Source organism: Ceratosolen solmsi, unplaced genomic scaffold, assembly GCF_000503995.2.
Source record: "Ceratosolen solmsi marchali unplaced genomic scaffold, CerSol_1.0 scaffold10, whole genome shotgun sequence".
NCBI classification, from domain to species: Eukaryota; Metazoa; Arthropoda; class Insecta; order Hymenoptera; family Agaonidae; genus Ceratosolen; species Ceratosolen solmsi.
The window spans coordinates 5,947,156-5,957,718 of record NW_011948412.1 but is presented as its reverse complement, the minus strand read 5'-3'; the positions used below and the strand labels follow the sequence as shown (position 1 = coordinate 5,957,718).

At 35.0% G+C, this 10,563-nt stretch overlaps 1 protein-coding gene across 1 annotated transcript in view; it reads left to right on the top strand.

The window, feature by feature from the left end:
- Tlk (Tousled-like kinase) overlaps positions 1 to 4,501 on the top strand; it is a 141,087-nt gene extending 136,586 nt beyond the window's left edge. Inside the window, exons 9-17 of the mRNA XM_011507482.1 lie at positions 676 to 1,012; positions 1,701 to 2,038; positions 2,270 to 2,361; positions 2,503 to 2,650; positions 2,749 to 2,860; positions 2,980 to 3,118; positions 3,284 to 3,395; positions 3,478 to 3,585; positions 3,930 to 4,501. Coding sequence (XP_011505784.1) covers positions 676 to 1,012; positions 1,701 to 2,038; positions 2,270 to 2,361; positions 2,503 to 2,650; positions 2,749 to 2,860; positions 2,980 to 3,118; positions 3,284 to 3,395; positions 3,478 to 3,585; positions 3,930 to 4,151 — 1,608 coding nt within the window. The 3' untranslated portion in view covers positions 4,152 to 4,501. The remainder of the gene's footprint in view (positions 1 to 675; positions 1,013 to 1,700; positions 2,039 to 2,269; positions 2,362 to 2,502; positions 2,651 to 2,748; positions 2,861 to 2,979; positions 3,119 to 3,283; positions 3,396 to 3,477; positions 3,586 to 3,929) is intronic.
- Positions 4,502 to 10,563: the final 6,062 nt, after the last annotated feature.

The window sequence follows — 10,563 nt, the reverse complement described above, 5'->3', positions numbered from 1 at the left end:
TGTTATTATTATTGTTATTGTTATTATTATTGTTATTGTTGTTGTTGTTGTTGTTGTTGTTATTATTATTATTATTATTATTATTATTATTATTATTATTATTATTATTATTATTATTATTATTATTATTATTATTATTATTCTGATTCTTATTGTAGTGGATGTATAGTGCTCGATACGAGCCAAAAATAAAGATGTAATATTGTGTTGCACATTTTTTATGTAAGTCGATAGGTGCCGAAAGAATAAAAATAATTTGTTAATGAGAAGTGCGTAAAATTTAGGAGCCGATAAAATGAGTTATCATCGATTAAACGAATACGCGCAGTGATTAACCACTCAGTCCATAAGCCTCCATAACGAATACGAAATACAAACAGAGTTGGCGCGTTAAAGGGCGGCCGTTAAAGGACTTTCGATTTTAGCGCGACACACGAATATTTAGAGATGTCTGGGCACCATGTTTCACGAGAAAGAAAGAAAAAATATGTAATTTTCAATTTGTTATCCAACGCGCTCAACAAATTGGGTAACTATAGCTTATAAATAAAGCCTATCCAATGACTCTGCGTACGCTAATGCGTAACGATAGCAAAATGTTAAATGTGAAATGCAGGCTAACGAAGGGTAGGAGGAATCACCGAGCTAAGGCCGAATTATGTTTCGTCATTGCAGACGGCTGAGGAGCTGAGGCATCAGATAACGAGTCAGCAGAAGGTGATAGAGCAGCACAAATCCCATATAAATAAGTGTATAGACGTTGTAAAGAAGCTCTTGAAAGAGAAGTCAAACATCGAGAAGAAGGAGGCTCGACAAAAGTGCATGCAGAACCGACTGAGGCTCGGGCAGTTTGTCACGCAGAGGGTGGGCGCTACCTTTCAGGAGAACTGGACGGATGGCTACGCCTTCCAGGAGCTCGCCAGACGCCAGGAGGAAATCACGACGGAGCGCGAGGAGATCGACAGGCAAAAGAAGCTTCTGCTGAAGAAGAGGCCGTCGAACAGCGAGACAGGTTAGTTTTCACTACCTACCACTACCACTCTCACATACACACATTTCTCATATTTTACCTTGTGGCTCTGCCCATCTTCTTTTACTTTCAATGAACTGAATGAGGTGCGAAGGGTTTGCCGCCGAACAAGGATATATATAATTTCGCAAATCTTCGTCATACGCTACAATAGGTGTATTATCAAACCCGAAGCCTACTCAACGAACGAATCATTCGAAACGAACTTTTCGAGAGATATTTGATTCTATAGAGGCTCACCGCTAATATCATTTACGTAGCCATAAACCATAACGACAGAGTGTCAATTTATTCCATGCTTTGTACGTAATTTCTATTCGAATCAAAAACAAAAATAAAATAATTGACGTGCGGAGCTCGTTTACACACCTCCCGTCCTATTTCTCCTCGTATTATTCCTTATATTCATTCGTTGGTAATTCTTATTCATTAACATCAAAGTCACATTGCCTTATCCGCGTATGTTTTGGAATTACGGAAGCGCGCGCTGCATTCCCATTACATGGTTACATTCATTACACAGTACCCAGCAGCGACAGTGACAACATAGTCTAGTCGAAGGCTTTCCTTCCTCGTTACGATCACTCGTGACAAAGTTCCAACGCGCTTAAGTTTAAAGATTAACGCCCGACCGATGAAATAAAGTGAGCTTTTAATAAAAATGTCCCAGGGAGGAAGCGAAGCAGTCAGCCGGCGCAGCCGACGTCACTGCACAACGGCACCGAGGCCACGTTCCTTAAGCCCGACGCCGTGCCGGGTTCCTACACGTGGCAGGAGTACTACGAAGCCGACGAGATCTTGAAGCTACGGCAGAGCGCCCTCAAGAAGGAGGACGCGGACCTGCAGCTTGAAATGGAAAAACTGGAAAGGGAGCGGAATCTGCACATCAGGGAGCTCAAGCGCATTCACAACGAGGACCAATCGAGATTCAATTCTCATCCAGTGCTCAACGAGCGATATCTCCTGCTGATGCTGCTCGGCAAAGGCGGCTTCAGCGAGGTACATAAGGTGAGTTGTAAAATCTGTAATATAACCGACTCTTCGGGGGTTGGGGGTTTGGGGGGGTTGGGGATGCTGGTGCGTGAAGATGAGCGAATGTAACATTTGGCAATTCTCTAAACGCGTTTAGATGAGCGAATTTGCAACTGCATGGATTTAGGAAATTCAGATTCATTAGATCTTAGGAGCATGAATCTTGCTTGAAAATTAACGGGCCGTCTGTTTTGTTTTTCGTTCTAGGCATTTGACTTAAAGGAGCAGCGATACGTGGCATGTAAAGTTCACCAATTAAATAAAGACTGGAAAGAAGACAAAAAAGCCAATTACATAAAGTAAGTCTATATACGTATATTATTGTTCGGGGCTTCGGCCTTAGTTTAATTTGGCCGTTATTGGATGGGTGAGAGGGGAGGGTTGGAAGCTGCTTGTTGCGGTCACTAATTGTTTGTACTTTTCTATATCCTTTCACGCAGACACGCGTTACGGGAGTACAACATTCACAAAGCATTGGATCATCCACGGGTTGTAAAACTGTACGATGTCTTTGAAATTGATGCGAATTCGTTTTGTACTGTCTTGGAATATTGCGACGGCCATGATTTAGATTTCTATCTCAAGCAGGTAAATATTTGCACATTATTTTTACGCATTTTGTACGTACGCAAAGCTTTTGCTTGTTTGCCCCGGACATTATCATTTTCTTATCTCATTCGTTTCAGCATAAGACTATTCCAGAGAGAGAGGCTAGATCAATCGTAATGCAAGTCGTATCGGCGTTAAAGTACCTCAATGAAATTAAACCCCCAGTCATACATTATGATCTGAAGCCAGGTACATTAAATTGAATGCTTGATTTCACTTTGTCATTCGATAATTAATCGCTGATGATCGTCATTAAGCGTACCATTCAACTAATTGCTTTTATTTATTTTTTGCGTCGATTTTAACAGGAAATATCCTTTTAACGGAAGGAAACGTATGCGGCGAAATAAAGATTACGGACTTTGGATTGAGCAAAGTCATGGATGAAGAAAACTACAATCCAGATCATGGAATGGATCTGACGTCACAGGGAGCTGGTACTTACTGGTATGTTTCTCTCTCGTCGACCTCTTAATTTATTTCAATAGGGCTCGCCTAATTGTTAAATCGAACCTTGATATTAGTATTATTATTATTATTATTATTATTATTATTATTATTATTATTATTTATTTTTTTTATTATTATATATGTTTTATTTTATGATTTTAGGTACCTGCCGCCTGAGTGTTTTGTAGTTGGAAAAAATCCTCCAAAAATATCTTCAAAAGTGGATGTTTGGAGTGTGGGAGTCATTTTTTACCAATGTCTATATGGCAAAAAGGTAGTGAAAAGCTACAAACTTTTTTACATTTTGACAAATACAAATATAGCGATAGTTTAATAACGATTATCTTTTCCAACAGCCTTTTGGACATAATCAGTCGCAAGCAACAATTTTAGAAGAAAATACAATTCTAAAAGCAACGGAAGTTCAGTTCGCTAATAAACCGACTGTTAGCAACGAAGCGAAAGTACGTATATTAATAATATCTCCCTAATTTCATGTTCTCGTATAGATTCACATGTCAATTGTGACCAAAAAGAACGAACGAATTACTCGATTGATTTCTGAGATAATAATAATAATAATAATAATAATAATAATAATAATAATTATTATTATTATTATTATAGCAATACTCATTGGGATAATGTAAAACGCCTTACAAGCGACTCTAGCTCCCCTTCTACTATCTCCTATTATTATCAATGGCTCGATCGACGATTATTAAATAATTTAAACCTACGATAATAATTATTGATAAAGCGTAAAGCGAGTTGGGCGATTAATGAAAGATAAAAATTTGCCTTCCAGAGTTTCATAAGGAGCTGTCTAGCGTATAGGAAAGAGGAGCGCATCGACGTGTTGACGCTTGCACGGCACGAGTATCTCCAGCCTCCTGTGCCGAAACACGGACGCCAGGCGAACAGCCAGCAGCAGCAGCAGCAACAGCAGCAACAGCAGATTCAGCAACAGCAGCAAACCTCTTTCACCACCGGCATGTTCAGCGGCATGAACGCGTCTAGCAGTTCGTAGTTGTGGTTGATGAGTAGTGACAACAATAATGGACCCTCGAGGAAAACTTATGTACATGCCAAATGTTGGAATAACTCAGAACTGCGCAATACCACCTTATCTTAACACGAGGAAGAGGGCAGAGAATGCGAACGTAAACGAAAGCTATAACCAATTGTAAATATTTAATAATGGGCAGGGAGGGATAGCAGAGAGAAAAATCGGAAGATTCGCCGCCACCGCCACAGAACCGTAGAAAAGAGAATGCAACAGTGGCTCCGAGGAATGAGAAGAAGGACGCAACGCGATTATAATACTAACGAGCATCTCTCTCTCTCTCTGTGTCTTGGAGAAAGTTAATGATACACACGCGCGCGCGCGCGCGCACACACACACACACACGCACGCACGCACACACACAAACACATAGACGAACTTGCGTCATCTTGAAATGCCAAGGAGCCGCTGTCGAATCATTTATTCAAGCATAACAGAAAGCAAAATGTTGTGTTCGTAAATATTCAATTGTATTATCGTTCCTTGTATCGAGAAAAACAGTGAGTTGACTGATAATAGTGTTATACAAAAAAAAAACAAAAAAAAACAAAAAAAAAAAAGAGAAAGAAAGAAAGAAAAAAATGATAAATCGAGAGAAACAGATAAACATGTGATAAGTCATTGTGAATTAAATGAGGAAAAGAGTGGAGTTTAGATAGACTAAGGTGAGAAAATTCGAGGTAAAAATGAGATGACATAAATGGAATCCAGTGGAAGTGAAATTACTCGGTGATGAATAGGGGAAAACAGTGCGAAAGTGAGGGAGGGATAGGGAGAGAATGAGAGAGCGAACAAATTTGATAAATAAAAATGATATAGAAATGAATGAGAGCAACGAAGGATAAAAACTCCGGGGCAACTTTGCGTCGAGTGGAAGAAAAGACTTGCTTTTTCGGGATGTTCCTCCTCTCTAATCCGACATATTTGCGAAGGGAAAAATAACGATGCGTGAATGAATGCGATGATTAAACGATTGTTAATGAAAAAAAAAAAAAAAAAAAAAAACGAAAAAAAGAAAACTAGCGTGTATGTAAATATTTATACTATATATATATCTATACAAATAAATCTGCTATAATATATATATAGTGTAAAATAACGAAGTAATGAAACAAAGACAGAAAAAAGAAAGACCGCATTGACAGAGAAAGAGAAGAAAAAAAAAACTGTGTGTGGTGGCTCTATCCTCGCATGACGGTCGTGCAGCGCCAGGTATTCCATGAATATTTGACCCGCACATCATGTTACTTTATTCAAATATTAATAATTAATTACTTATATCGTGAATAATTAATGAAAATACAATTAACACGCGTCATAAATACATTGTGCATATTACAATACACCACATTCTATCAGCACACTATACCCACAGTCCGTACACAAATACATGCGCGTACACGCACACATACACGCGCGACACGCGCACACATCCACAGCCAGAGACACATAATGTAAAGGAAGATTTGGTTAGTTGTTCCTAAGGCTAAACTGGATCGACTATAAAATTGTGAAACGAGGGTGAGAAGTGCCGAGTCAAGTTTTTTCTGGAAATACTCCCGAAAACGTGAGACGTGAGAAACGAACGACAGAAACCAGCAACAATTACACACACGAGTATAAAATTAAAAAAGTGAAGATAACGAGGATGATGATGGAATAATAAAAATAAAAATAAAAACGACGTAACAAATTTACTAGGATCGTGCTCCATCCGCCTAATTTCTCCACTCAAATTTTAACATTCGAATAAAAAAAAAAAAAAATAATAAATAATAAAATAAAATAAAAAAAAACACGTAGGATAATTTTTTGTCCCGGGGCTCCGTCGTATCGCTCTTTCAAAGCATGAACTCCACTTACCATTATTATTATTATTATTATAGTCATTTTTTCGTGCTAAAGCAAGCTAAGAAAAGAAAAGGAAAGAACACAACACTACTGACTCGTAATAATCAGGCGAATCGAAATTAATTTTTTTTTTTTTTAATTTTTTTTTTTTTTCTTTTTAAAGCTGATAGGGAAAACTAAGTGAAAGAAAATGAAAGAATGAAAAAAAAAAAGATAAGGGAAGTTAAGCATCATAATAATTATACCGACCTGATCATTAATAGTTTCTTTACTCATAATTTGTTTTATATATGTACGTTATACATAGATAATTATGAAATAGAAGACTAAGTTATTTTATCAAGTGCCCTTGCTTTGTATTATAGTCGCGTCTGTTGACAAATCGCAGCTTATGGGAGTACTAGAGAAAGATGAAGAATAAAAATCAAGAGAACAAGAGAACGTTTGTGTGAAATAAAATGCGAGCGAAAGAGTTACATGTATGAATGAGATTATCGATAGAGCGAAAGAGCGAAAAAGTGTATGCGAGAGAGTAAAAGAACTTGTTAAAAAAAAGTATTGTAAGTTGTTGGTACAATATTGTGGGCACGACGTCGATGTCTCAATTTACCAACGTGATTGGCAAAAAAAGTGTGGACAGAGGAGAATACATACAAGTCTGAACAGTGTCTACTATTACATCCGTCGATTATACTCGAAAAATGCCAACACCGATCCTCAATCCTTGTCCCATCTTTATATTATATAAAAAAAATATGCATACAAATGTATACACACACACACACATATATATATATATATATATATTGTGTGTGTGTGTGTGAACGCGCGCGCGCGCGCGCGCGCGTTTGTATGTGTATATATATATATATATATATATATATATATATATATGCATACATATGCGCGTGTTTGTATACACAAATGTAAAATGACAACAAATAATAAGGCAAACAACGTTCCATATTTTGCATTCAATAATGCGATTAAGATTCAGATCTATAAAAAAATATTGTACAGTAATATATGGTGTATACTTTATAATTATTGGAAAAGAATGCTTTTTAATAATTTTTTTTTTTTTCATCTTTATTTTATTATTTATTTATTTTATGACTTTTTTTTTTTTCATTTTTTTTTCCATAAAGGATTATGTAAATAAAGAACATGCTCGATGTTTTTTTTTAAGAAATACGTATTTTTAAGTTTACTTTGAATATCACTGTACAGTATTTTTTCGTATTGTTCAACAATGTCTTTCTAGCATATCTGTAATAAAGCAATAAAATTTTGGAAAATAGGATCTTACTAGTTTCCCGTAGATGAAATAATGTATTGTTCTAACAATTGCTCACTTTGTAGAACAAACACGCACACGCGTATGCATGCATGCATGTATGTATGTATGTATGTATGTTTAAAGGTACACACACACATATATGTATATACAATATATATATATATATATATATATATATATATATATATATATATATATATATATATATATATATATATATATATATATATATATATATATATATATATATATATATATATATATATATATATATATATATATATACGCATATGTGTATACAGTTTAATAAATGTACATATTTGGTTGTATAGTAGAAAAAGTATATAAAACGGCATTCATATATAATTGAGACTTATCGAAGAAATACGTGTGTGATTCTAATTGACTTTGTCTCACGAAGCAATGAACAATGAATTACTATTTTTACTTGGTGACTAAATTAATAATTAATTTTCATTTAATTTCTAATCGCCTCGAGAAGTAAAGAAGGAAAATTAAATCAAAAATTAAAAACAAAATTATACCATTTAAGACGTGAAAGATTCTTATAATAAGACTATCGCACATTTGTTACATGTATATATATATATATCTACATATATAAGTTGATAATTAGTCTTTCCTAAAAGAGAAAATCAGAAATTCGATAAGAATTAAAAAAAAGATAGCAATGTTTAAAATAGTATAGTATTGTAAATTGTTTATTTACATAAATGGAATCGCTTATATATATATTGCCATGAAATTGAAAAGAAAATGACTAATCTTACTTATTAATTCAAATTTATATAGTTTAATTTTTATAAGTTTCTATTTAAAAAAAATGTGCATAGTATTCTTTGTTTGTTTGTTTGTTTGTTTGTTTGTTTGTTTGTTTGTTTGTTTGTTTGTTTGTTTGTTTGTTTGTTTGTTTGTTTGTTTGTTTGTTTGTTTGTTTGTTTGTTTGTTTGTTTGTTTGTTTGTTTGTTTGTTTGTTTGTTTGTTTGTTTGTTTGTTTGTTTGTTTGTTTGTTTGTTTGTTTGTTTGTTTGTTTGTTTGTTTGTTTGTTTGTTTGTTTGTTTGTTTGTTTGTTTGTTTCGAGAATGAAAAATGTGGACTTTATGAGCAGGTGCAAGAATTTGCCTCATAAACTTTCACAATTCATGTATTTATATAAGTGACTCGTGGTGCTTGGCGGTTTCGCTTGTACACTTTGTTTTCTCTTTCATTGCCAATAGCTTAATTGACTTGTAATATACGTAAAATATTCATAATTCTCGATTGACGTTATAAAAAGTGCTGCTTCCATCTCATGTAGACCGTGTCCACATTAGCAATGAGATTCGAGTTTCACTAACATTACGCATTTCTATATATTATTCCGCTCTCTCTCTCTCTCTCTCTCTCTCTCTCGTTATTTTTTTAATTCCTCTTACGTCGTTGGGTAAATGGCGTGGAGCGAAGAAGTTGTTAGAAACACGAGTCACTCAAATGCCAAGGATGGAAGCTCGCCGAGAGGAGGTGAACACTTTTGGCAATTGTTATTTAAAAGTTACAGCTAATGTCGCGTACGATGATCCCCCTTCATCGCGTTGATTCGCGCTTGCGTGGTACAATTATTCATCGGATTAATAACGAGCCGAGGTACATCGTTTAATTAGAGCTTAATTGCGGCGGCTTTCTAATAACGCGAAAAGTTAACGAAGCTGTTTTGACAAGTTGATGTCGCATTTGTATTTTGTGTACGAGTGGCAGAAGCTTAGCTGCATGTCCTTCGTCCAAATGTTGCCGAGGATTTTTTTTTTTTTTTTTTTTAATGGATCATTGGACGACGCGTCAGGGGGGACAGTCTGAACCGTAAATTCCTCGGAACGTCGGATGGCTTTGAACATTGCATTCGGCCATTAAAAATAAACGGTCGGGTTCTGAATCTTGTAGCTTCCGCGCGTATACGAGGACAAAAGAGGTTTCTCGTTTGCGTCCTTTCCACATTGAATTATACAAAATTCGATTAAATGCTCTTTAGAAGCTAATGAGATTGATGATCGATCGATCGATCGATCGAACAATTCCCAATACAAGCGGAAAGTCACAAATCCAGTGTGATTAGTTCGAAGAGTCAAAGTATCGAGTGTCCAGCGCATCGTCCTCCTTTGCGTTTCACAACAACAACAACAACAACAACAACAACAACAACAACAACAACAACAACAACAACAACAACAACAACAACAACGAGACACTCGCAACTCTGTATTGCATAAAGAGGCATCGATGGCATGAGGCTTGGCACGACGATTATATAAAATTGTCCCGCGTTAAAGATAACTATTAACGTATTAACGCATTAACTACCATATTTTACCTTTTCGCGCATACTATACACATTTGTACATTGTGTGTACTTTCGATTATTATTATTAAGAAGCCCGATCCTGTGAGGCGCATTTATGTAATGTAGTCGTCATGTAAAATAGAAGAATTCAAACGATAGCTGAAATAGATTTCCCGCAGACATTGATATCGTAGATGATGTTGTTCGTCCAATATTTTAATTACTAATCGATCCATTTTGCATTTGGAGTATTGAACTTTCCTGCCAATCTACTATTGCAAAATTATTATTACGAATCGTGTTTTGAGAATGAGTTCGATAACCATAATACTTCATTATGTGTTCTAATGATTATCTAATTTTATCAATGATTACAATGAGTAGATAATTCGGCACAGATATATTTCACTTTTATCTTATTTACAAGCGATTCCCAGATACAAACTTTTCCATCGCTTTTTTTCTCTTTTCTCCCTTTTATTTATTTATTTTTTATTTTATTATTTTATTTAAATAAATTATGTAAATATCAGATAAATTAATAATAAATGTTAAATATTGATAGACGATATAGGGCAAAATTTCCACTAGAAATAAATATAAAACGAACGGAATAAAAAAAAAAAACTTACTTATTCGTTTATTTATTTATTTTTAAGACACATACAATGTTTATTGCTCGCCCTCGAAAGGGCTGATGAATTATAAATGTTGTTGTTGTTGTTGTTGTTGTTGTTGTTTTTAATTTTGGATACAAGTTCAACTGAATATCTTGTACTTTGCAGCTTATGTATCATTTGTGGATTTTTAATTGGATCGCGCGCTATTTATTTCAAGTCAATTATTGTCTTAGCGCATTGTTTAATAACTATCGCCAAGCATTCAAATCG